Raw genomic sequence first — 27,944 nt, 5'->3', positions numbered from 1 at the left:
CCACCGAAGAAAACACAGCAAGAAAGAGCCGAGAGCGTCCCCAAGCGCAGGAGCTGGCAGCTCTCCCGAGGCCAAAGGTGCGGGCGGGGACGGAGCGCCGCTGCCGACGTTAAGACGAGGCCGAACGCACCCTCCCGCGCGCGCCCCCCTCACAGGCCCCCTCAGCCCCACCGAGCGCCCGGCACGGGCCCGCCAAGCCCAACGCCCGGGGCTGCACCTGACACAAAACCTCCCGCAGAAACAAAACACACCCGTCTCTCTTCACCCGCCCAGCGCGGAGCCCAGGCAGAGCCGGAGGGGCCCTCACCACCCGCCGCCACAGGCACCCCCCACACCCCCTCACACCGACCACGCGCCCGCCGCGGCACTCGCGGGCTGCCCCGCGCGGCCGGCACGCATGCGGCCCACGCGCTGCCCCTTCACCCGCGGGCCGGCCGCGCACGCGCAGAGGCGCCCCCGTCCCATTGGCCGGCCGCTCACCGCAGGGTTGGTGCGGCGCCGCCCGCCGCCGCGCATGCGCTCTCGGTGCCCCCGGCGCGGCGCCAGAGGAGCAGGCGCAGTCCCGGTACCGGCAAGGTGGCCGGTGCTGCGCAGGCGTATTTGAGATCATTTCGGGAACGTTCTGTCTCGCAACAACCTTCCTCTGCAAGGGAAATCCTGTCAGGGTACGGGCCGCCCGCAGCCCCGGTCCTCCCCGCCCCGCCTCGCTGGCGCCCGGGCCTTTCCCCGTTACCGCCTCCTGCTGCAGCCCTCGTCCTTCTCCGCACAGCCCACCCCCTCTTCACAGCCGACCGCCCGGCCCCCCGCCGTCGGGCCGCGACCTCCCCCCCCTCCCTGCCCCGGTCTCTTTTCCTAACCCCGAGCTCAGCCGCTTCCCGCTCGGAGAGCGCTGGGAGCCGGTCCTGCCCTGGGCTGCCCGCCTTCGCGGGGACATGCGGCCCTGAGGGGGGAGCCCGGCGCCAGCCTCAAGCGTCTTCTCCGGAGCGGCGGATATGGGCCCCCCGCGGCGGGGGAGCGTCCCCCTCGCCTCTCTCCTCCCTGCCCTGGGCCCGCTGGGGTCGGCGGGCGCTGGCGGTGCCCGGGATCGAGCGGGAGCGGGCCCGTCTAGGTTAGAGTGGGGCAGGTGATGGTCCTTCCTTGCTGAGGTGCCGGCCTCGCCTCTTGCAGCTGCCCGGAGTTTCTGCCCGTTGAGACAAGAGTTCTAGCTGTGGGAGCGCGAGGGCAGAACAGGCTGCTCCGAGCCACAGGAGAGGGCAGAAGGGACTGCCAGCAAGATCTTCATCCCCGCAGTGCTGCTGCTAGAGTTAGAGAGAAACCTGCTGCCTCTCCTCTCTGTTTCTTTTGATCTCCTGGAGAGGAGAGGTGAGTTGTTGTCTTTCCGTCTTGTCATGCTGTAGCAGCAGAGAAAATAGGCTATGGCTTGCAAGCTGCAGAACTTGTTCCGGATGGCTTCAAGCCCCAGCTGACCGCTTGGTTTGTTTTACTTGAGAGTCAGCCCTGTGAAAAGGCCCGCTGATGGAGAGGAGAAAGAGATTAGCACCGTGTTAACTGCGCGGTTCTCTCTCCTTTGCTGCAGTGCCCACTTTCACCGCTGTCTCCTGCTCTGCCTGCTCCTGTTTTCAGCATGGTAAAGAAGAATACTATCCCTGATGGGTAAGTATCTCTCAGATTAAGCAAGAGGCAGGAGCGGGCACAGTCCTGCACAGAGAAGGGGCTCTGACTGCCCTAGGTGCTTTCTTGCCACATGTATCTTCGCCACCTACAGCAAGGTAAGGTAGGTATCTTCTCCAAGACAGGAACAACTCAGCCCTTCATCCCCCAGGTGAGTATGATGCTCCAGCCTGTCTGTGAACACCTCTCCTTCAGCAGCCAAACACACTCCCTTCTTCCTAACCTTCTTACCCCCAGGTGTATGCTTACTGGGGAATTGGGACAGTAGTCCATTCTTCTGACTACTCAGATGTTTGCTACCAGGAGTGGAGGAAGAGCTGATAAGATGGGAGCAGGTGGTTGCATGCATGTGGTCAAGGAATATTTTCATGGAGTCAAGTCGAGAAACATCCTGCATTTTTGTTTTTAACCAGAGGACAACAAAAAATTTTTATAGGCAAAAATAATTTTAAAACCCAAATGCACTATACATGCTTTCCGATGATTTGATTGGGAGTGCATATGGGGACTACAGAATGGTATCACTTAAAACAGATACAGATCTATTCTTCAGCTCTACTGGGGGCAAAAAAAAAAAAAGAGGAAATCCCAAGTTTAGAAGCTTAACCTATGTGTTACTGCTGACATCAGTACAAACTTCTTAGATAGGAGGGTGTGCTGAGATACAAAGGCACTCTACTGGGACAGTAACTTGCAGTTTGTACGTTATCCTTGTTTTACAGGAAGTGTTAAATAAGTTTATTAGGAACATTCTTAGGAGGAGCAATAGAATACAAAAAGCATGTTTTCCTGCAAAATACATTGGCCTAAAAGCTATAAACAAGATGAAAATATTTTAAAAATAACTTAAACTGAACTTTTTTTCCATAGTTGACAAATTCAGGGATTGAAATTGGAGTACAATTCAAGAAAAGCTATTTAAGCATTTCTTTCTCTGAAAGTTTCTGTGAAATTTCAGTTTTCAATTGGACAAAATAGAACCAAAGTGGGCTAGGTTTGCAAGCAGTAATGCAGAAAGCCTGTAAGAATAACTGTCTTCCTTGTTTTCTTCATACTTGGAAATTATTACTAAAACATTGAAAGTCAGGTGCTTATTTTTCCCTTCTTTTTCCCTCTTGCATTTGAACTGGAGCAGCTTTCAGGCTACATGCATTCCTTTAAATAAGGAAGACACAGTGGACTGTACTTTTGGTTTCTATGATTGGAAACTCATACCTGTGTATCTTTCAAGGAGAGAAACATCTACTGTGAACTAACTAGTTACAAAGCTAGTATTATGATCTGACAAAGCTTATGATAACTGAAGTGCTTTCAGCTTCTCCAGATATTTAACTTTTTGATACTATTAACAAATCAGGCTAGACATCTGCAGTATTGGGTTTTTGGAAGTAAGGAGTTTAAGGAATTGTCAGTCTCCCAATCTCATGCAGCAGTATATTGATGTCATCCTTGTGCTAGCACAGCATGTTGTAGTTCTTTTAGTACACCAGAAAAAACCAGCAGCGAACCCTGGAAGAGGACTTAAGAAAAACTAATTTTAACTTAGGTGAACCTGCATATGCAATTTACTGGCCCTGGAAATAGTTGTTGGCAGAAGTGAGATTGTGGTGCACTGTAGCATAAGGACCAGTCTCCATGTGGTAGCATGCTAGGGAAGTACAACCTTAATCATATCATGGTGTTGCAATAGCAATAAATCTAACAGTGACTGTTCTGGTTTTTGCAACACTGCAAGAGAAACACTGTAGTAGATAAAGACATGGTACATATAGATGTTTTTTAAGATTGTCTTTCTATTACTGCTTCAATTCTTTATACTGTTCTTAACAGTTTTAGTTCAAATTCCATTATGCTAATGAAAGCTATATAATAAATTTGAGGTTTCAGTTAGGCTAGAAGTACCTAGCAATAGTGCAACTAAAGAAGAAACGGTTCTTTTTTTTACTGATCAGCTAATTAGTATCATCTTTCACAGTACCATGTCTGCAGCATAATTAAAGTTGCCATTACGTAAGGGTTGTGCTATAGCACTGCGCAACCTTGCTAGGTATCAGCACTCTGAGTGTATTCAGCACCTAAAGTAATATTGAAGTGGTATTAATTGCCAATGTTGCCACTGGATCTGCACTGCCAGTTTTGTACCTTGTTCTTCTTGGCCCGTTCTTGTTCTTATGTCCCTGTCACTCAGCCCTAGCCCAGAATATTTGATCTGATGCTATTTACACAGTCTTTGCTCCATCAGTAAAAGGAGGAGGTGGACTGGTAGTAAAGACTTCCTGTATTCCTTCACAGCAAAAAGCATTTCTCCGTTTTCCCGGTAATGTCCATTGCAGTCTCAGTTCTAGGAAGTAGTGCCGGAGAAGTAACTCCGTAACAAAGTGAGACATCAGTATAAGAGAGGGACTGAAGTAATGCCTTGCACTGCCATTCCCACTATGGAGTCAAGTTCTGGTTCTTCATGGTGTCTGAAATGGTATACTCCTTCCGTAGCTGTATACTATGAAGTCTTAGTGGAGAACCAGGAAGTAAAAAGAATTCAAGTTACATAACAAAGTCATAGAATACTATGATGTTTTTACAGTTTTATACATGTTTGTGTTTCGGTATCCAAAATCCTGCTGTGGATGTAATTTCATAAACTCAGATTGTGTTCTGAAAAGCATCTGCAGAAATGTCACTTTCTTGTATGTGTCCCTTAAGATGTACTGAAAAATACCAGGACTGGGGTCTTTTTATTATAGGGACAAAGCTGAATTATTTCTGCCTATGCACCATAAACATAGTTGTTTAACTGAATTGTTCCTGTGCAGATGTAAAAGCATCAGCTTTTTCATTTAGACAGGAATGTTAAAGACCATGGCATAACTGATTGTGCATGTTCAAGGGTGGATGGAAGAGAAGGGTTACTATAAGGTGAGAGTTTATTTGTAAAGTAAAAGTCTTTCATACCATCACGCATAGAGCATTTTCATTGAAAAATTTGGGATGGAGAGAAATTACTTCTTATATCTGAGTAATGATAACATTGCTATAAGAGTTGAAGTTACAATATACCACAACAAGTACAAAGCTATGCAGTTATTTATTGACATGGTAAGGAAACTTTTCTCCCATGCTTTACATCCGCACTACTTTTTTACAAGTTGTGACTTACTTGTATCCCACTTACAGGGGTTGAAGAAAAGCAAAGTTAGAAATCTGTGTAGTAACAGATGATTAAGAGCTATATTCTGTCCCTTCCACTTTTGACCTGTTCAGTGTGTGTTCTGTCTTGACAGCGTGTCATTGTCTTTGTACAGCTATCTTTTCTTCAACAGAATAGTTGTATGTCTGTAGAGGTATGGAAACCACTTGGAAAATAAAGCTGTGTGTGTATCATGAAGTATCAGTAGCCAAAAAAAGGAGAAGAGGTTCCAAGTAGTGTTTTCTAAATGATCTTGCTACAGCTGACAGTATTTCAAACTTGAGTTTCTCTACAGTTACAATAATTATCTTTTTTGAGTGTTTTGGAACTCACTTTCCCAGGTAAGTTCTAAACTTACAACTGCTTCATAATCATAGGTGCTCATGAGGGGCTCCAGAATTGTAGAAACCCTTGATTTGTTAAGCATAGCTTCAGATATTGCTCTCTGAACTTGCTTCTCCACCCAGTGTAGCTTTTGAGTAATGTATACCTATTTACACAGTTTTACTAACATGGATTTTTAACTATTGGATGAAAAATGTTCTCCATGAATATCTGAAGTTCAGTACTAGTTTCTTTTACTCGGGAATACTGGATCGCATTATTGCTGAACTGAATGTTACATACTTGGAAATGTAAGATAAGAGAGCTTACTTGCTTTTATACTTCAGATTTTTTTCCTGTCAAAAATACCATAATTACTCTGTAAAGGTATTACCATATAGACATTTTAGTAATTTTTTTAGCATATATTAATGTAAACATCAGTTTCATCTGTGTTCTAAGGTGGGTTTAGGCTTCAGAAAGACCAATGAGTTCTAACTGTTTGCCATAAAGAACTTGTAGGTTATCTGTTGACAGTTTGCTGTGCTCTATATATGTATAGAACTTTATCACTGAGATCTGACAAACTAAAGACATGAAACTTCCAAATTATTTCCAATTTGGTGGCTCCATCACATTGTACCTATCAATTATTTAGTAGCTTCCTTGTCGAGCTTGCCATTAAAAATGTATGTAATGTCTTTATTGAAACATACTGATTTTTCTCTTAAAAAAATCACAGAAGAAAATAAATACTAAGATATCCATTTGTTTAAATGGTTGAGTATGAATTACATACAGCTGCATGTTTCATCTGCTTCAGTTAAAAATTTTAGTACCACTAGCTGTGGTACACACAGTTTTGTCATGCTTTAGTTTAACATTTCTGTTAAGGGGATATAGTAGCTATAATTTCCAATATATTTTTCTAAGTTTTAGAACTGATTCATAGCAAGATACTTTGACAACTACAAATTATGTTCATGTCAAATGAATGAAGTTTTCTTAACTATATTTCAAAGTTGTGTTGAATAATTACAGATAGAACTGGTATGTACAATCTGTGCTGTGTTTTGCAGTTCATTGATGTGTAGTTTTGTATGTTTAAAAACTTACATAAACATCTTTGCTGTCATTTATTTTTGGGGGGTTTTCAATAGCAAGATTTATGCAAAATATAGCTATTTTAATGTTCTTTGCTTGGATTATTACCTTGTTGTTCAACATGCTTTTGAGCTTAACTAAAGAGGCTTCATCATGAATAGTAAATTTTGCCTTACTCAAATTTACTGTAAGCTTGTCTTTATCGTAGGCATTTCTATACTGTCTTCTGTTATCCCACTTGAAGCTGGAGGCTGCTATGCATGCCCTGTTGATGATATTCAGTTGATTGGTCTTGAAGCTGATCGTTATTTTAAAGTATTTTTCTAACTTTTTTTTGCTGTTTGGTTTTGAACAGAGGCCATTTCATTGGTTGCTGCTGTTACTAAGCATATTGCTGCTAAATTCTTGTGTTAATCTAGATCACATATCTTGTATACTCTTATGAGAATGCATGAAGCTAGTTTCTTTTCTGTTGTTCCACTGAATATAACTGAAATTTTTAGATTAATGAAAAAGACAATTAAGCATGCTTGCTTTTCATTTAAATAAAATGTATAAGCAGAGATATATATTTCCGTGTAAACTAGACTTAAAAACCTCTAACAGATCAGGTAACTAGAGTCTGTTGTATCAGTAATAGTTGTATTTATTTAACTGGAAACCATTCAAGATCAGAGAAATTTCAGAGGGAAAGGAGAATGATATTTTTAGTTTGCTTTTAATACTTTTTCTCAACCAAGAGGTGATTCTTGTTTAGAATAGCAGGCAAAATTCTGCCTGTGTGTTAAAATTGATGGTAGTTGGGAAGTGGTGAGGACAAAACATGATAGCGAAGTGGGAACTGCAGTAGCTAAATAGTTAAATAATTGTTGTATAACTAAATAGTTAGTTTTCTTGACTTTCAGGCCTTGATCTGCATGTAGTCCATGGATTGTTTACCTGTTCGAAAACTTAGAAAAATAAAGCTTTAATTGAAAATTTATCATATGTGCACAATATGTCACTTTTTTTTAAAGTGCTCTTTTCTCTGTTACTTTTCTATTTGAATATGCAAATTCTGAGGGGTTTGTGGCTTTGGATAGTTTACAGTTCAGACAAATTTTAGTTAACATTTGGCCATAAAAGCCTATCATAGCTATTTTGATGCAAACTTAAGGGTTTGATTTTTGCAGTTCTTTTTACACACTTGAGATTCTGAAGGAGGCTTGTTTTGTGAAAGGACCAGAAATACCACAGATTTAAAGGTGATAGTTTGCTTTAATGTATGCTGACCTGGATTGTCTGCAGTTTGACAACCCTTGTGTTTTGTACAGAAGTTCTCAGGCTTCAATTTCTTCCTGCGTATGTCATCTTCTGACTATTAATTGTGTTGGGAAGCTGCAGCGTTTCTCTGAATTTACATGATTGCATTTTAGATTCTTATCACAACATCTTTCTAATGTGAATGCCATTGGTTCTATGGCCAGAGCTATTACCTCTGTGCTGCAAATGCCTAGATTTATTTCTAGGCATAGAAATCAATGTCGTGTCTGTGTCTCAGTAAGATATCCTTGTCTCTTTCAGGAAACTTCTGCCATCTTTTCAGCTACTTCTTGTCCAGCTTGTTTGTCACCCAAGCCTCTGTTACCTTTTAGTCATTGGTACAGGAAAGATGATGGTGCTGTCTTGTGAGAACACCTTTGACTCCTGGCTTTCTTCCTTCCATTTATGTTCAAGCAGGACACAAATCAAGTGTCACAGTTTTCATTCATACTTGTTAAAATGTTTGTTTATGTCTTTGCTCCTGTGACACCTGTTTATGTGACCAGCTGCAGCTCACTTGTCTTTGGTCATTTCTGCCTTTATCTAGATGACTTCTGAAGAGTTTTACTTTCTTTAGTCCCCATCACCTATAAATTCCCAGCCATATTCCGTTGTTGATAACAGAACAAATTTGAGTTAATTTCTTTAGCCAATCTTTGCTTAATTTCAGTCTGCTGGTTTTGAGATAATTTTTAGTTGTGCAGAAGGATGCTGCAATTTCTTTGCTTAAATACCATTTTAAAGATAACATTGAACATAAACCCTTTATATTTTTTGATGAAGAGTGCCTTCTGCTCATTTTCTGCCATAGAACTCTCAGCAGCTTTTGTTTCTTGCTGATTTTGCAGGTAGTTTTTTTCTAGGAGGATTTAAACAGAGTTAAATACAGGAGAATAAAAACACAAGTTTATTAAGGTCTGATAACAAACTGTGTAATCCTGGTGCATTGCTCTGTCAATCCCAAGTTCAGAATTTTTACAAAGCCTTTTTTACATTGCTAATGAAAAGATAAGATTTTTAAGCCTTTTTTGATCATTTCTTATTGGCTTTTAATTGCTCACATTTATGATAATCATGGTGGATTTCCACTCATAGTTTTCCAAGAGGAAGCAGGTTAAAAAAGATCTGAATTTCTAATATGACATCTTTTAAAATTGTCTTACTACATAAGGTAGTTGGTCTTTTGCAGTTGGGATTTTTTACTCCTGCCTTCCTTCAAAATGTTTCTAAACATGTATATGTGAGTATGGCTGGCTGTCAGATTAAATCCTACTTTTGTAAAGCATTGTGTAGATTTTATTGATAGAAGTAATACCAAAGAGTAATTGAACTAGGTTGAACAACAAATACTGTATCCTTGTTTGCTTTATCTCTATGACAGCATCTCAGCATCTGCTGCACTAGTTTCTGTATCTATAAGTACAGCTGATTTTCTAATCCTGTTTGGAAGTTTCAGAGCAAAAGCAGGAAGAGTATCTCCTTGTTTTAAATAGACACATAATTTCCAGGTTTATTAAAATTAGCAAGAGGCAGGAGCTGATGTTAAACCTGACTGTCATTAATTTTAACAATAGTTCAGATTAAATATATGTCTAAATAAGGTTCACCACATTTAGTGCCATTCTCAGACGAAGTGAATGAGATAAAATGAAATCATGCACAGGACATATTTCACAGTTTTTCTGTAGACTTCGTTTAATTTTATTTTATTTTGACTGAACACTGCTGGTAACTAAGATGTTTCATTATGTGTGGTTTTTGTTAGCTTTGGTAATATTCTCAGTCCATTTACACCATGATCTTAGTTGATTAATATACAACTTCTCTATCTAAACCAGAATAAATGGAACATAGTCTCAGATTTTTGTTTTCATGTTTTACAACTGACATACAATTAGCAGAGTCCAAAGTTCACAAACTTGAAAATTCTCTTAGCAAAACTTACCAAGTTAGAACACTTTTATTCTATGATACACAATATGTAATTTCTTGATCAATGTTTTTCAAACTACGGTGACTCAGAAGGTGCTTTATTTTTTCCCTTGTGTGCAACTATGCTAAGCTAAGGGAATATATGAAGTAGGAGACTGGTTTTGTTCGCTCTTTACAATTATGAGGTACAAAGTTCCTGCAATCATTTGGAATTTAATAAAAGATTTTACTGCAACCATCTCTCAGTAATCTAGTCTCTAGCTTGCCCTTATACTTTCTCACCTCCTACTGGCTTCTACGTGATAGCTGTTTGCAGCAGCCTTCCTAATGATGAGTTATTATTACTCCTTGGCTATTTCATTTGTTATTGATTAAACTAAGCATCTGTATGTCTATATTGTGAGCCTCAATCTTTTCTTTAAGTCATGACAAAGACAAAAAGGGCAAGTTAGTGGTAAAGACATTGATGTAGTAGATTGTTACATAATTTGTTAGTATCAATTATGCTTCAGGTCACCATGCTGAAAATGTTTCCTTTGTTACTTCCAAGCATCTGTGAATGGTAATATTTATATACTATGATAAGTATCATTATGGATATTTAATTGAGAGTTTTGCCAGCCAACATCTAGTTTTTGTTATGGTCCCATATGGGAATTGTTATCAAAGCAAAATACTGAGTGGTTAGAATTATTTTAAAATAGGGTATTCCATTAATTTCATAAATAATGTGGTTTTATAAAAATCAGAAGGGAATCTAGAAGCTGTTGGAAGCTCCCTTTAAAGGGAGAGATTAATTTAAACATTAATTCCAAAAATTTAAATGAATTTACACCATTGTTAAAGAATCTTATTAAAATCTTTTGTATTTTAATAGTTGAGGTACTAGCTGAAAATGCAAAAAGACTATGGAGATTTTAAGTCATCTAGCTGCCTCTTCTGAGGTCATAGAGATAATTTGTCCTCACAGGAGGAGAAGAAATAAAAGTGCTAAATTTAGTAAGTTAACTCTTTGAAGATAAAATTGATCTGCCAATTAACTTGTTTTCAGATAAAGCTTTTCATAATTTTTAAAAAACCTGAAATCTCTGAGGTGTGATGCATCAAGATTTTTTTCAGTACAGTGTAGAATTTGTGAATTCTTTGTGGTTTTGGAGTTACTAGTGTTTTTGAGTGTTGTAACAAATCTTCATTCATATCAGCAGATGATTTTTGCCAAGTTTTAGTGTGATGGAATATTCTCTGTATTTTTCAAAGTACCAACAGATAGTACAGTCAAGAGTGTTTCTTTGAAAAAGCAGCATATTACGAAGTAAACACATTCCTAAAATCTAGAAACTGTATTTTTAATGAAAGTAAACTTCGCATTACATTGTCGATTAAATGATTGATGCGAGCATATGATTTTTAATGGTGTTTGTTTCAGCTAAGTCGAAAAATTTTACCAACTAGGAAAGTACTTTTCTACCTGTTGAACCTTACCCATCTGCTTTGATTTATATTGGTGCGACTTGTTTGTAAGTGCTGTCCTACCATTTTGAGGGGAGGAATTTTTTGGAAGTTGGAAGAAGGAAGGAAGGAAAAAGACTGTTTCCAAATGTCCTGATGATACCTTGAAACCACTTCATAGAATAATTGTAGGGTTGGGGATAAATTTTACTCTAGAATAACAGTGATGGTGCGGTGCACATTATCTCTAAGAAGTATTTTCTTTGTGGTGATCCTCTATAAAGAAGAAAGATTAATTTTATTATGGCTCCTGACTTTAGACTTGAAAACAAAAATGTCTTTATGTAAGCTGTGTAGTGTGCTAAACAAGCTTCTGCACTGATCAGTGCTGTAGTGATATTCTGCTGGTATTCTTCCAGCATCTTAGGCAACTCCCTGTTTCTTTTATCCCAAAATAATGCTGACATATTAATTTTATTCAAATATATAATAACAAAATTTTATAGTTAGCCTAAAAATATCTTAGTTTCTTGGTGAAACAGGCAAATTACTAATGGAAGATGGATTTTAAAAAAGATTTTACTTACGTATCAGGATTTAATTGGTCATTTTTTCAAACTGGTGCACATCACTTGCGATTGCTTCTGTCGTCAAGGAATTTTAGGAACTATTGGATCCTGCTGTTTGGAAATCTAACTCTTAATATAATATGCTAGTAGCTGTATGGCTCATCGTAGGAAAAAAGATAACTGTAAACCTTTCTGCTTGGAGAAGTTTGATATAATTATATTTAAACTATGTGATATGGCACTAGATTTGCCTGATATTTGTAAGATACTTCACATAGTTCAAAATAACTGTTAGTATAATTTTAAAGGAGCATAATTTTATGTGCTTTGTTTCACCAAAGTTTTAATACGAAGAGGAAATTATTATTTTTTTGTTAAAGTTTTACATGATGCTGCAGATGTCTTCTGTTGAATTATGTAATTTGAAAATATTTTAAATAAATATTTGTTTCATTACAGATGGCGGAGTTTGACACCAGTTGGGCAGCCTATACCAGGAACCAGATTTATTGCATTCAAAGTACCTTTAAAAGGGGTATGTATAAAAAGTAACTACAGATTGGCTCTATAAGATACAGTGCAAAAAATAATGAAGAATAGCATGAATATTCATACAAACTTCAGAAAAGTTTTATGAAAAAATAATTTATTCAGATTTTGCCTTTCCAGTAATCTACTAGTAGCTTTTTTACATAATATTCTATATCTCTTCTCTTTCTTTTAAAACTTGTATTTGGTGTTACTCTTTTTATTTATGTTTTAAAAATCATAACATCTCTAACGTGATCACTATTAAGTGGCCTAAATTCATTATATAATATAACATCTTTTCATGACTATTGTCAGAAAATCATATGGAAGGGGTTATGGTATGAGTAACATCTAGGCAATTTAAGTCAAAATGTAATTTTATGGAAATCAATCACTCATTAAAGGATACCAGCCACTGCAGTACTTCTAAAATTATAGATTCAGATTACTAATTTCATAAGCAAAAAGCTTCAGTGATCTGGAGGCATTCAATATATTTATAAAAGAAGTCTTCATATATTTCTTTTATTAATGTGTTAGTTCTTCCTTTAGGTCCTTACTAACATGGACTGCCATCTTAATCTATTCTACTGAGTCAGATCTTTTAGTTCTTTGTGACAATACAAAATGTGGAGGCTATCTTCTTTAGGCTCTTCTGTTCTTTCGTAGATTGATGCATAGGGAAATTTTGGGCAAATAGGGCCAAGCAGGGCAAATTTGCCCTTCTGTATAACACAAACGTTGTATAAATTAACTCTTACAAGTCCTTGCTTCAGATACACAGGAAGTAAAAGTTTCTGAGCTCATCTAAAGTTCAGTGACTAGACATAACCTTGGCAATTCTGTCTAAGCAGTTGTCTACAGATTGTGCTATAGTATTCATATACAAAAGATTTGCTTCTTCAGGTATAGTAGTGGCCATTGTGTTTTCAGTCACCATCCGGTTTGCTTTTGTCAGCAATGACTGAAGTGGAATGCTTGTAGAGTTTGCTTCCTGCAGCTGCTTTTGCAGCTTTAGTATGATGGTTTGGTTCCTTTGACACCAAGGTTCTGGGGTGTGACATTGGTCATGCTCTCCGTGGTACTGACTGATTCCACAATAGTCATGTCTCGTTCTACCAAGACTGCCAGTGAACAGAATTAGCAGTGAATACAAAATTCAGTAGATTTATAATTATCTTCCTTGCTATTGGGATATTTGAGAGAGGATTTTTTGTATCATCAGCTCCCATAATTCCACTTGAGTTAGCAACAATTTTTTGCATAGATGCACTATTCTGTGCTGGTTTTGTTTGTTTAGCGTGTCATTTTCTAGTTCCCTGTCACTCCATTGTTGAGGAAGATACTTTGTTGCTAACTTTACTCTTTCCTTGTAACTCCTGTGATTATATGGAGCTCCACCAGAGATCATAAAAAGGGCAGACACTGTCAGTGAACCTTTCCAGCAGCATCACAAGTAGGTAGTCTACCTCAGTGTGTTGCTTACTTTCAGTTCTACTGATCTCGTTGGGGCATAGATCCCAGTTCTGGGACCCTGTCTTTGAATTTGGACAGATATAATATCTGGTACCCAAGAAAGCAAAATCTGTTAACATTTCTGTCCCTCCAGTTTGTTCAGTCTCAACTGTGCAAGATAGAGAAATGACAAGTCTGCCATAGACTCTGTGCTTGAAGCTCATGGAGTTTGTGGCAGAATACACATAAAATGCATAATTGTGGTGTCTTTGCAAAGATGGTGGAGGTCAGTAAATCTGTCCAGAAATGCTGGAGACCTAATTGGCCATAGTCTGTCAGAAGTCCTGTTATTAGATTTGTGGAACAGGCCTCTTAAATATACAGGAGTTTCTTTCTTTGCTGCCTATTGGGAAACTGATGATAGGTGACCTCACCCAAAGGAAGAAAACATATTTTCAGTATTTCAAAACTCAAGGGTTATTGTTTTAGCAGAAGATGTACTGCTAGTAAAGGCTTCAAGATTATGGGTTTACTTGCAAGGATTTCCTGTCCTTTCAGATGATCATTATAATGCTAAGAGTAACATTGTAGTATAGTAAGGACTGGGCAAGTTCTTGCCCATGCCATTAGAAGGAATTTAGAATTGATAACAGATTTCTTACATTGTCAAAGCCCAATTAAACACGTAAAAAATGAATACTCCACAAGAGTTTTTCAGAAAATCCTGAAAAGTCTTTCAAAACAGTGTTTTGTAACACATTTAACTGTTTACTCAGTCAAGCAATATTTTTGAAAATTGTATTCCACCTCAGTTTGTGTGATTTTGTATAGTAATAGGAAAAATTCTTTAACATTCTACCATAGACCTTTTGCAGATTCACTGTTGTCACCTCAAAGTTAGTAAGTTCAGTTTCAGATTTTACTAAGTCACTGCTGAATAATGGCAAGATAAGTGACTTGTGTTCATTTTGTTTGAACCTCAGCAACCTCCACTGATTTTTAGTATTGCACCGGTATCTGAAATATATAGGACTGAATACTTCTATATGCTTTCTACCCTACTCTTTTTTAGGACTGAATACTTCTATATGCTTTCTACCCTACTCTTTTTATCTCAAGCTTCCTAATCATATACTGGCTTTGATAGAACTGTCCTGCTGTTTATTCTTTAATTTGGTTTCCTGTCTGTGTTTCCAGACTCGAGATAAGTGCTTGCTAGCATCTTAGATTATAATCCACACAGTCAAAAGAAGGATTGGTTAGTTACACTATAGCATCTGTGGTTCTAAGAGGTATGTGGTCTGTGGCTGCCTTCCTTTCCATTAGGTCTAAGTTCAGTCTGCTTGAATTTCTTGTTGACAAAGGAACTGAGCGGTGGTTGAGGTTGCTGCATCTTTTGCCACTGTCTTTATTGGTTGTGGCTGAGCCTGTGTCAAAAAGCTCTCACAATGGATGTGCACTATTCGGAGAAAATCCAGTCTTGTGTATATGAGGCATTTTCATAGCTAGAGTGAAGAATGCATTTCAAAAAACACAGCTACAATAGGGTGAAAATTTTTCCTGCTGTTTCTGTAAAATGAAATTAATTATCCATCACCCACCAACATGTAGCTTTCTTAGTCACCGTATTTTAGTCTTCTTTAATATTTCCCGGTGCTAAATGACATGCACGTACACTCTGCCAAGAGATGAAGCAGGGATAAAAATGTCTGCAAAACATTTGTGGGGAGTAAGTTAAAACCTTTAGAAGAAATGAACTCCTGCGTCACAACTTCTAATGTTTTATGTGAAATACACTGTTAATTTTGTGTTACTGTGCAAGACAAAGTATGTTTGGGGGAAAGTGAATTGTGGTGTTTCACTTTTTGCTGATGTCTAGTTACTTAAAATCAGTGTATTTATGCTACATTTTGCAGGATTTTTGTGTCTATCAAATTAGTGCTTATTTTAGTAAAGTTTGTTAACACTATACAAAGTGGAAATTCTCACACATTTTCTTGCATTTTCATCTGAATAGAATACACAACAAATTCTTGCTTTCTTTTTATTTGGTTCCTATTATTCATATAATACGTGGATGTGGTTCTGATACTGTAAACATTCCCTTTTGAATACTGATGTCTCCTAGTCCTAATTAAAATAGCTGAGTATTACAAATGTCTTGTTACTAGAACGTAAAAAGAAAATCTTTCTTTTCCATTTTCATTGTAGGCAATTAACCAGAGGCTTACGCCAACCCAGAAGTTTACACCAAAAGACTTAATTGCTGCAATGAAAGCCCTAAATGTGGAGCTTGGATTAGTTATCGATTTAACATACACCACACGATACTATGAAGTTAAGGTAATATGAGCATGTAGCAAAATAAAATAATTTGTGCAATCTTTGTGTTATTTACACATTTGCTTACCTTGAATTGGAACAGACAAGTAAGCCATCTGGACTTATTTTGTGTCTCCAATAGAAACTAAACGTTTTATCACAAAGGAAATAATTCCTCCCAGCTAGTTTCATTTGTGGCTTATTTGTATTATGGTAACTCAGAGTAATGGATAAAGACTGCAGTGCCAGGCACCACAGAAAGGGAGCAGAAAACTTAGTCTGTGTCCTGAAGACATTCTCATTTATTCCTGATGTCTTTTTTTTACTGATCTTCAGTAGATTCCACTAAGAAACTGTAGTTTTTGAACTACTTCATCAGTTTCCAACTTTTACCAGTATGGTCTAAAGAATTTTGATTAATCAGTCTCCTTTTGATAAGCAGAATAAATAGCAGTATTATAACTGAATGCTAATCTTTGAATATATGTGGGCTGTAAGCTTTGAGGGGGTAAATATGTGAGTATATATATGATTGTGAGTGGGAGGGACAAATATTGCTAATAATGGGTTAAAATTGAATTACAAGAATCTGCTCTCTTTACATAATGTGCTGCCTTAATAGGGATAAGTAAGTCTTTTGTAGAAACTGTTCTTTGAGATCAGGTCTTTAAAGTGGAAATGTAAATGGTAGTTTCTGAGAGTGTATCTCTATAGAATTATGTCAAGATTGTTTTCAATTTCTACTCAGGATTTGAGCTACTGTTTCACATTGGCATTATGTTAGGTTAAGGTTGCTTAAGGTTAACTCTTCTTAAGGTTTTTCATTGAAGCAAGACTTCAATCATTATTACCATTTTCTTTTCCTTCTTGTTAGGATTTACCAAAAAGTGTGCAGTATAAGAAACTTTATACTGTTGGTCTTGAAGTTCCCGATAATGCTACTATCCTACAGTTCAAAAAATGGGTCAGAAAATTCCTGTGGGAGAATGCAGGAAATGGTACGTATCGGCATCTTAGGCTGTAAAAACCCAAAAATATTTTTTCAATACTAACTGTATCATTTATTGATTTCATTAGGTATTTATGACACCAGGGATCTCAGACTTTCCATAGCACTTTGACTTTACTATCTTAAGATACATTATGTAAACCACTAGTTATCTTTTTTTTGCATTCAAAACATGCCTTTTTCAAAAAAAGCTAGTAACTTAAATGCCCTTTGTAATAGTATTATATTTGCATTATGTGTCAAATAACTGTCAAAGACTTTAATCTGTCTGACCCAAATTGTCTACCATCAGCTTAGTGTTGTGGCTGCCAGCCCTTTATGGATGTTCTAAATAACACAGTATTTCTCTGATGGCACTGGGCACCGATACATATGAGCAACTTAAGTCCATTTAGTCTGATGTAGCAGTTTTTTGATTGATGAGTCCATTATTACTGTCATATCCTAGCAATTCTGAGAAATCATATTCCAGACACAGTGTCAATGTTTCTAGAGTGTGGCTCTGCTGCTGTTTTAGTGTTTATACAATAGTACCATTCTTGCTGAGATGACATAAGGTGCTTTTTTCAGAAATAAATGCATGTGTTTTGCCACAGCCTGTTTGCAGCTTTTACCTTCTCGCTTTTTTTGCTAGTGATTCTTTGTAGGCAGGAGGACCACTCTTTCAAGCTTTTCATGCTATTTGCTGTGGTTACTTGGGCATTTTCTGTGGGAAAGTAGTGATATTAATTTCCCAAGTGCATACAGTTCTTGTATAGCATAACTGTGGTTTTGCTGTGGATGGTCAACTCTGTTTTGTGAGAGAGCTCTTACCTAAATCTCAGGTATGAGAGCCTGAATTAGAAGCGCTGGGAAAACTAAAAAGTCTAAGAAGCAACTTTTGTCCTGCTCAGGAAGTTAGTGTGTAAGTTCTTCCTTGGTTCTTTTTTGGCTTAGGGAGATTAGTTGGAGATTATTAGTTTACTTCTGGGTTTGATCTAGTGATTTTTTGTGTGACAAAGAATAGTCTGTATTTGAATCTAAATACTTCTGATTCTCAGAATTGAGAGAATCAATTGCTAATTTGTTGCTGGATGAAGACCTGCAGTTCCAGCTAGTAAGACCATTTTGGCAGGGCTTATGTAACTTCAGAGTTGGGAGAACTTTCGTTTTTATGCTTACTAACTTGTTGTAACTTGCCCTCTTGTTTTAGATTATCTCTAAAATTTCTCAGGATTCTTCTTGCAGATAATTTTTGGGATGGTGGGGTTTTTTGGTGTCTGAATTGTTAGGACATCAACTTATAACAAGCTCAGATGGCAATGCAACTGTCCTGATCAGTGGCAAACTGTTATGTTTTATCTCATTGAAAAATTCATCAAAGTCCCATTTCAAAGACCATCTGTCACTACTTTGTCTCTGCCACAACTTCGTTCTTGTGATGATTAAAGTTTTTCTTCTAAAATCTAGCCTAAAACTCTCAATCGGTTAATATATACATTTATATTATGCCAACTTTGCCCTGAAGTATTGTTGTTCTCCATTCCCGTTACTATAGTCAGCGCCTCAGATTTGATTTTACACACTAAATAAGACAAGCTTCCAAGGTCCCTTCTCATAAACTACTTCTGTGACCGTCATAGTAGCCCTTTCTATACATATATTGATTTGACTTTTTTTCCCATTAAATATGAGTAAATAGAATTGTGTGGGATAGTCTGGATGAGGTTTTATCAGTCTTGCACGACCATATTAGTGTTTCTCTACTTCTGTTGGAAGCACCTCATTTGAAACACCCTAGTAATAGTAAGTTATTCTGCTTTTTAGCCTTTAGCTGATAGTATAACCTTTCCAATAAAGACAAGATTTCTTTAGACATTACAACGGCTTCTTTTCTACATGTATTTCATACTCCTAGACACTAGGGACATTATGTGTACTTTCGCCTTTTTGTAAGTTTTATAAGAATCTGTAAGTTCCTAAGTTTTAGATTTTCTTGTTTAGATTTGCTTTCAAAATCATATTTTATTCTTTTTTCTCCTGTTACTGCAGTTCTGGTTGAGGCCAGCTGCTCTACCTGTCATCACTCCTCTTTCTTTTTTCCGACATTCTGCAGAGTTAATCTCAGTCTTTGCAGGTTTGGAAACAGTGGGCTAACTGCTGCTAGAGATCCAGCATGAAGAGGACAGAGTCGGGATGTGTCTGTTCTTTTACAGGCGTGACAGTATAATTTTGTAAACAGCAAGAATTGTTTATCATTACTTAGCTAGAAAAGCACAATGCTTTTTTTTTGTCTTCACTAATTTTTTAGTAATTTCACTTTCTGAACTATGAAAACTGTTTTCCTTTTAATAGAGAAACTCATTGGCGTTCACTGTACTAATGGAATTAATAGAACTGGCTACCTAATATGCAGGTAAGGGTTGTATAAAACCAGAAATCATTGTTCATAAAATATAGTGTCCTTATATTCTGTAATCCCTTTGGGACAATAATATAATCATGTTTTTCTTTAGATATCTTATAGATGTTGAAGGCTGGGATCCAGAGGCAGCAATTCAAGGTATTTATACAGTTTGAATTAAGGCACATGGCAGGTTGTAATTCATGTTTCCTACAATTATATTCACAAATACTACAATTCTGTTTTAGTATTTTTAGAGTTATTTCATGTGCTGGCTTCCATAGAAGATTTTATCTGACTGTTGATTATATGCCAGGCAAGACTTGAGCATTAGCAGATTGATAGTGTACAAGTATGTTCCAACTGCTTAAAATCTCTTCTTTTTTTTCATTTGCTTTGAAGGGTTTCCAGTCAAAAGTTGCTACCACTACTAGTTTCAGTTGATTAAAAAAAAATATATATGCCGCAATGATGACAGCTTGCTAAAATATTTAATAGCAACTTAGAATTGTTTCAAATTCAGCATCTCATGGTGAACAGAAACTTACCTTTCACATTTTTGTGACTCAGTTTGAGCACATTTCTTTAGACTTACCTTTTTTCTTTAGCTTTTGGTGATGCTAGAGGTCATCGCATGGATGGTCTTGTCTATCTCACAGATCTCAGAACACAACCAATGAGAAGGTAAACAAATGCTTTTAGTTGTATGCTTAAGATTTTCCAGTCTGTCTACTGGTATTTTTATATAAGTTCACTTCCAGTTATAAGCCAAAATTGTACCCTATTAAACCTTTAATATGCAACTACACATATATTGTAAGACTTCTGATATGAATAACATGAAGTGCAGAAAACTTCATTCATCTTTTGAATTTATGTGGTTCAAAAGATTTTTTTAATCTGACAACTGCTATTGAGCATTCGTGTGGTTTTATCATACTATGACAAGTGTATTGATTCTGTATTCTCACATTATAAGCTGAAATATCTGCAAAGATATCTTTGTAAGCTCTGTGATCTGCCTGCTGTTGTTGGCATGGTAGAACCAGATATTTTTTAAAAAAAATAAAAAGTAGAACAGTAAAACAGGAATAAAAAGGCATGGGAAAGTAGAAGATTGTTCTCAATTCCTCTGTTCATAGTAGTTGTATCCCTGGTATGTTCAATGTTATGCTTATCATATTCACCTAAGGATAACTAACCTTTAGATATTCCTAAGTTACTTGTGCCAGTGATACCTTGAAGCAGTAAATTGATTCTAAAATTAATACCTGATTCGTGTCTTTTTAGTTTATTTGAATGCCCTTAGTTTTACTGCTATCATTGTTTTACAGTCTGTGCATGATTTAGTCCCGTGTCAGATTTTGAATAGGCATGGTGCTTGTCTCCATATCCTTTAGGATGTTGTTTCAAGCTTATGAAGTTTAGGTATTCTTTTTGCTTTCCCTGCAGCCCTTCCCCACATGAATTTACAAGATTAAAATCTGCTAACTTATGAATGTCTGCAAATTTAACTTAGCATGCAAAGATATCTGTCATTCTGAACTGAAGAATTTTAATGGGTTTTTTTCTCTCTCAGTAGTATGTTTTAAAAAAGGAAGCTTATGTGAGATGTTTTTATTCTTCTTAGTAACCTTGGAATGGATGTATGGGATTCAGATGAAGATACTGTTCCGCCACCACATGCAGTGGAAGGACCTGTAGAGCGGTTCCCAAATGAAGATTTTCAGGGGTAATAGGCTGAAACCTGGAATTAAAAGCCAAGAAAACCACAGGAGGGAAAGACAATTGTTTCTTTTTGAAAATACTATAGATACTCTAATTTAAAAGAAATTTTATGAATATAGCCTACTCATGCAAAATATTTACAGAATTGGATAAACAGTGGAAAGATAAGGGAAAGAAAGGGATGTGTGCTATTAGAAGTCCCTAAGTAATTAGTTTACATGGAAAAAACTTAAGAGTTTTACTTTACCTGTCCTTCTCTATTATTCTTCAGTAATCTGCAGTTATTTTTAATTAATTTGGAATCAGAAGTTTGGCCTATTTAACAAGCACTATAGAATTACAATTGAATGTTTGTCACAGCTTCTACTATGACATTGACAGTTTTGTTATCTTACTTACAGTTTGGATTCTTAGTAGCTTTGATACATTTGCAATGTCTTTCATATCAATTCATGGTTAAAAAACCCCTGTTCTCATTAGTGACTTGTAGCATTTATAAATATGATGTTCTATTTAAGACAAAAACTTCTTTACAGGTCTGGGAAAAGATTAAGAATTTATGATGACCACTCTCACAGTGATTTGCAAGGACAGATACAATTGAGAGATTTTGATTTCATTAATAAGGGACCTGGACAAAGACGAAGACAATTTCATGACCATCAGACTCAGGATGATTTAAGAGCACCAGTGCAGATGAGAAATTGGGACTACAATAGGGGACCAGGACAGAGGCGAAGACCCTTTCCTGATCACGAGTTTTATGATGATTATCAAGAAGACATGCAGCTGAAGGACCTAGACTTCAGTAACAAGGGACCTGGGCAAAGGTTGAGACCTTTTCATGGACACCAGTTTCATGATGATTTACAGGCAGAGAGACAACCAAGGGACATTGAATTTAACAGAGGCCGTGGACAAAGGCAGAGATCTTTTCCTGACCATCCGTCTCATAATGATTTGCAGGAAGGCAGACAGTCAAAGGATTTTGATTTTGGTAGCAGGGGCCGTGGCCAGAGCCGAAGACCATTCCATGACCACCAATCTCGTGAAGAATTTCAGACTCAGATGCAGTTCAAAGAGTTAGATTGTGTCAGCAAAGGTCCTGGCCAAAGACTAAGATCTTTCCATGACTATCAGTCACGTGATGACTTACAGCCACAGAGGCAAATGGGAGATTTTGAATTTGTTAATAGGGGCCGTGGGCAGAGGTTGAGACCTTTCAATGATCACCAGCCTCGCAATGACTTGCAAACAGAGATGCAACTAAAAGACTATGATAATAAAGGTCCTGGACAAAGACGCAGACCTTTTCATGACCATCAGTCTTATGATGACTTACAGGAACAGACTCAGTTAAAAGATTTTGATTATGTTAATAAAGGGCATGGACAAAGGCCAAGGCCTTTTCATGATCATCCAGGTCATGATGACTTGCCACGTCAATGGTGTGCAGACAGGTAAAGCATCCTTGAGCTGTAAGACCAGAATTAGAGAACAAAAGTATAAACCTCAGCACTTCTAAATTAAATTTCAAATTAGTTATTTTTTTAAAAAATTGAAATCAGTTAATCATCCTTCTTAAATAATGTACAAATTATCAGTTAATTAACTTGGTTTTATTTTGACTTATGGAAGGGTTTGCTGTAAGCTGGAGTGTTGCAGCTTTGAAAGACAATGTTTCCTGAATTATAAGGTTGTGCTTCTTTAAAGCTCATGCGTTTCCTTGACCTCTTTACTGTCAGCTTGAAACAAAACTCTTTGTCCCCCTTTGTTTTGTATAGAAACTTACATTTAAAAAGCAATCATCAAGACAGAAGAGGATATGAAATTTTATTTATGCCCTGAGCTAAACAGAGATAGACAGTAACACTACGAGGAAGTTTGACTTGCATTGGTTTATTCCATGAGTTGTTAATTTGTTAGAAATCCTTTTGTTTCTGAACTTGTATCATATTCTCCAAAATACATGTATCATTTATTAGTAAAACTATTGGATTCTGGCATAATATTTCAAAATATTTTTAATATTTCAGAACATGTTTCAGATACTTGTCGGGCTAGTAAAGTTCAATTTAATTTCTTCCATTGCACAGCTGAAACAGAGGATATCATTACAATGAAGCATACCATTTTGAGGTGTTAAATAAATACAATTATGAGAGTTTTTATTAAAATTTATTAAAAGTAAAAAGATTTTTATCTTTTTTATCATTTGATAAATGCATATTTTTCAAAAGCTTACAACCATTGGTACTCTTCTTAACATGTGATTCTTTTGAATGTTTGCAGAAATCAATCTTTTTCATCTCATGAAAATGTACCAGAATCTCATTTCTCCTCATCTCCTTCACTTCACAGAGATTACGGGTCTGATAATGATGAATTTAACAGAATTTATAGGTAAATATCAGATTTCATGTGTTCTTTTCTGACTTACCTTTACACTGTTACTCCCCCAGTTTCCCAGCTAAAAAATACAAATAAACTACACAGTATAATTGATGTTAATATTTTTGCTTAAATGCCATTTAAACCACTAAATCTGAACAGTAAGCAAATAATGTGACTAATTTTTGGTCCATCTGTATTGAGTTTGTGTGTGATTATGAAATGATTTGAGAATCCCCAATGTAAGTCATTGACATGACAAGCACAGTTCAAGCTAACATGCTGTAAAATATGAAAAGCTATTGTCAATAAGCAAAAGAGCAAAATACAGATGCTGTATTTAACTCTTAACTGCTGTCTACAACAAGCTGATGAGTTTTGCTGTGAGAGATGGACAGACACTGAAACGGGTTGCACAGAGCAGCTGTGAAATCCCCATCCTTTGAAGTATTCAGAACTCAGCTAGATAGAGGCCCCGCAGAACTCATCTGATTAGACCTACTTTGAGCAGGTGGCCCTAGGTGCTTCTAGAGATGCTTTCCACTCTAAATTAGTCTTTGGTTCAGCGAGGGAGAAGGTTCTAAAATTACCAAGATTTTTCTGGATTGGCTTTATACACCACCTATTTTACAAAGTAAGTTACTTGAGAGTAAAGAGAACCCAATACAAAAAGTATATATCATATATGCATTTTGAGATCCTTCATTATCTTGTAGAAGAGTGATCCTCCTATTGCAGAAGAATAAATAATTGAAGTATTTGGAACTATGAATCCAAATTATATTACTGCCTCTTGAGACTATGTACTAGAGGGCTACTATTACATACTATTCACAAAAATGAAAACATGGGCTTAGGAACAAAAATGGTCCCTAGGTAAAGAAAGCCTCAATAAACAGGGAATTTTAATTAGAAACAACACTTGAAAAAAAAACCATCTTCTAGTAAGATCACTTACTATAAAGAGCTGTGATTTGAATCATTAGAATTGAAACATTAATATAAACAAATATGCAACATACAGTAGAAAGTTTAAAAACAAGAATGAGGCTCTGAATTTTTTTCTCCCAACGGTACTCAAGTTTAATTTCTAATGGTGGCCACCAACACTAAATCAACAGTTTTTATCTCTAAGGATTTAATTGTTCATGTTTGTTCTTCTTACAGCAATCGATCAAATTGTCCTGAAGACAACAGGAGAATGCATCCCTCAAATGAATTTAACAGAGGAAAAAACAGATTCGCACCATATTCTTCACGAACAATGCATCCATCTTCATCTGTACACCAAGAAGATAGTTCAGTAGACTATGAAAGAAAACCTTTTCAAGGTGAAACTACCAGAGAGATGGAACAAAGCAAAAGATTACCAGTTGTCACAGTTGATTACAATTATGGCCTGCCATTAGATTATGGACCTGAAGAGGAAGAGACAACACATTACGATTTACTTCCAAGAGACCGCTACAACTGGAACTGAATTAAAAGGATGTTTGCTCAGCTTAAGACTTACTTTTGCCCACTTTACTTTGTTTGTGGACCAATTTTTTTTTTTTTAAACAAAGCAGGAAAATACAAATTTCAGTAGTAGAGAACTGGTCTCTGTCATAAGATTAGCTTCTACTGATGTTTGGTTCTTTAAATTTATTAGGGTGTATTTGTTAAGTGTAGTTGGAGACAAGGTCTCAGTACACATGGAATTAAAGTAGTCCTTCCTTTTAGTGAAATTGGAACCCTGTACCTTAAAACAACTGAGTGACTGTAGTTGTGTTTTTTGTTTTTCATTTCTTTTAAATGTATGTAATTTCTGGATGCAAAAGTCAAAATAAAATATTGCACTATCAGGCAGACTAGCATTGAGATTATAGAAAAATATACTATGAAATGAATGAAGAAAAGTTATGTCCACTTCATCCTTTAATTTGAAAGTAGCAGTTTGAATTATTTCTAACAATCTCTGCAGCATTGCAGTTGAATTCCAGATTTTCTGTACCATCAACTGAACTACCTAGTTGCACTCTTTTTTCATAGCAGAATTTTTCCCAGATTGCTAAGAACGTGGAAGCAAATGGAGGTCGAATACTCTGTCAAACTGGCAGAGTATTATTTCAGTAATCCGAATATCCCATCCTGACTGTGTATTTTGTCCTGGTCCCATAGGTTGTATATGTTTCAGAATAGCCTCAGCAACACATCCAGATGAGGTGGTTCACGTATCAGCTTACCTGTCTCACCTGGCCAGGGTCACCCATGCCTATGTACTTACACCTTGCTTGTCAGCCCTATCTGTCTTACACTCCGCTTCTGTTGTTTACTAGGTTCTTTTCACAGCACAACAGAGTAATGTAATCAGAACAGAAGAATAACCTCTTCAGGTAAGTTACTTTTAAGAGTCATGTATTGAAGAGTCTCCTCTGAACTGCCACTTCAGTGGGTCTCAAGAAGGAAGTACAACAAACTAACTAAATTCTTGCCAGCAGCTGCACAGTAGCAGCAATAGTTTATTTCTTAGTTCATAGGATAGAAATCTTAGTTCATAGGATAGAAAACAGTATTAATGTAATACTTAGGTAAATTTTTAAAAATTACATTTTTCATTATTATTACAGTGTAATAAATCAGTATTTTAAAAGCCATCACAGTTAATAAGGATAAAGGTAGACCATGATATTAAAATAAACAAACGAATGCTAGATAATAAAGTCATGCAGTTAAACTGTCTCAAAAGCACCATAGCTGTAAAGTATAAAGCAAGAGAGTGTAGATACACACTGGAAAACCTGGGGGGGAGGCAGTGTTCATAGCCAGAATCCACAGAGCTTTTTTGCCTTTTAGCTGCAGCATAAACCCCAGACTTCTGAATTCATGGTTCTATGACCATTAGGTGAGGACTGGATTTGAAAAGCATGGAACATCTGGCAATTCTGTTGTTTTTTAACACATGCAAAAAGTTCCCAAAATTGAAAGATTCTGTGGATATAAATTCAAACTGCAAATGCTTCATTGCCTTTGCAACTGGTAGAACAACTTTGGCTTTGTTCATTGTACAAAATAGTTTTCTCGTTTTCAGAGCAGCTAGTCAATTGTATTTCCCATTAAATCTTTGATTGCGAGCCTCATTCATGGGGTCTTGGGAATGAAGCTCTCTAAACCAGTGGAACTGAGTGCTAAATGTTAAGAAAAGGCATTTGTTCCTTAACTTTTTTTTTCTTTTTTTTTTTTTTTTTTTTTTAAAGGAGTAATGAGAATCTTTATCTAGGCTTATTTGGAGGCAAGGAAAATTTGCAACATGGGCTACTATATTGCCAGATTCTTTCTAAAAACGACAACAAAAAAACCCCTGGTATTCTTCAGCAGGGAGCTAAGAAGTGGGGACTGGTATTACAAGCATTTGGTTGTGTTTTTTTTTTTTATACAGTGTATGCAGTATTCATGAAGTGAATAAAGAGCAAACATTTACCCTTCATATTTTTGTTCTGGGGTTTGAAATACAATTTTTAGGATTGCAGTGACCCTACAGTGAATCCTTTGTTACTTGAGGCTGGGGGTGCTGGGGCTCCCTGCGGAGCTGAGTAGCTGGTGCACCGGAGAGCTCAGCGCAGAGGGAAAGGTTGTAGAGGAGCTGGGGTCGGCACTAGCTGTTACCTGTCCTTGGGCCGTTCCTGCAGGACCCTTGCGGGGTTCAGATGCAGTCAGGCAGATGGTGTAATTCCTGTTAATAAACATCCCTTTCATAACTGTTGGATTTATCTTTTCAAGCAAAATTAATAGACACAATGTTTCCACAAATGACTTTGAGATTACTATATGAAAACAGTCAAAGCTGGGTTTGATTATTTTTATTTTTTTTTTTAGCTTTAGGATAAGGCTTTTCACTCTATTGTTCCTAATGGAATTATGTAGAGTTAAGCCTACATAATACATTACAAACTGTTACTGACATTTATCTCAAATTCCACAGCTGAGTCATCACTGCATATTTGCATCTGTAGTATTCAATTACTAATTGATCCACATGGTAGAGAATGAAATGAAATAAAATAAAATGCTTCTTGTTTTTTAGCCAAATATTGTATTACACTTGCACTCAAAAAAAAAAATCACACAAAATAACTCCCAACACTTTTTCTGTTATTTATTTTACAGTTCTACAAAAACGTCATCAAATCTTCTTGGTCTTTTTTGTGTATGTTCTCAGCAAACCTAGAAACAGATGCTGTTCTGTCACAGAGCAATAAAAAAACAAGACTTGGATGGACAGTGTTGGTTTCCCACTGCCATGAGTGTGAAATTTTGAAGAAAAGTGTAAGGATACAGAAAATCCAGGGGCAGTACAAAATTATTTGATGGAGTTGTAAGAGTTTTAACACATACAACTATTGAACTCTGAACTCACAGAAGACTTCTTCTGTTGCTGTCCTGAAGTCATGATTTAATTGGAGGCCTGATCGTTACCCGGTGGTGAAGCCATGGGGCCAGCTTGCCCTGAGGTATGATGATACTGAGTTAGGAAATATTGGGGTGGTTCCTGGAAAGTGCTGGGAGAAGGTTTGGATGAGCTCTATGCAGAAGGCTGATTTCCCAGGACGG

At 37.1% G+C, this 27,944-nt stretch overlaps 1 protein-coding gene across 5 annotated transcripts; it reads left to right on the top strand.

Annotated features, from left to right (window-relative positions):
* The first annotated feature begins 222 nt into the window (after positions 1-222).
* Positions 223-27,458, top strand: LOC119153339. 5 transcript variants are annotated; one of them, XM_037399686.1, is made up of 13 exons: positions 524-665; positions 1,168-1,362; positions 1,577-1,653; positions 11,995-12,070; positions 15,733-15,864; positions 16,718-16,841; positions 19,187-19,247; positions 19,348-19,394; positions 19,844-19,919; positions 20,866-20,967; positions 21,500-22,423; positions 23,256-23,366; positions 24,522-27,453. In XM_037399686.1, the coding sequence occupies exons 3-13, from the start codon at positions 1,625-1,627 to the stop codon at positions 24,832-24,834; spliced, it is 1,995 nt and encodes a 664-aa protein (XP_037255583.1). In that variant the 5' UTR covers positions 524-665; positions 1,168-1,362; positions 1,577-1,624; the 3' UTR covers positions 24,835-27,453. The 5 variants fall into 5 exon arrangements, with proteins under 5 accessions (XP_037255584.1, XP_037255583.1, XP_037255585.1 ...); XM_037399687.1 differs by lacking the exon at positions 1,168-1,362 and having other exon boundaries at positions 223-665; positions 24,522-27,458; XM_037399689.1 differs by lacking the exon at positions 524-665 and having other exon boundaries at positions 1,319-1,362; positions 24,522-27,454.
* Positions 27,459-27,944: the final 486 nt, after the last annotated feature.

The sequence above is a fragment of the Falco rusticolus genome, chromosome 9, assembly GCF_015220075.1.
Source record: "Falco rusticolus isolate bFalRus1 chromosome 9, bFalRus1.pri, whole genome shotgun sequence".
In the NCBI taxonomy this organism is placed as follows: Eukaryota; Metazoa; Chordata; class Aves; order Falconiformes; family Falconidae; genus Falco; species Falco rusticolus.
The sequence above is the reverse complement of the archived record's forward strand: the minus strand, read 5'-3'. Positions and strand labels throughout refer to the sequence as shown.

What these genes read in the sequence shown, in the direction of transcription:
- LOC119153339 (XM_037399685.1), top strand. Translation starts at nt 4,547, where the DNA reads ATGTTCAAGGGTGGATGGAAGAGAAGGGTTACTATAAG. An exon ending in TCAAAGTACCTTTAAAAGGG is followed by an intron (nt 12,071 to 15,732) that starts GTATGTATAAAA and finishes TTTTCATTGTAG; the next exon opens with GCAATTAACCAGAGGCTTAC. An exon ending in ACTGGCTACCTAATATGCAG is followed by an intron (nt 19,248 to 19,347) that starts GTAAGGGTTGTA and finishes GTTTTTCTTTAG; the next exon opens with ATATCTTATAGATGTTGAAG.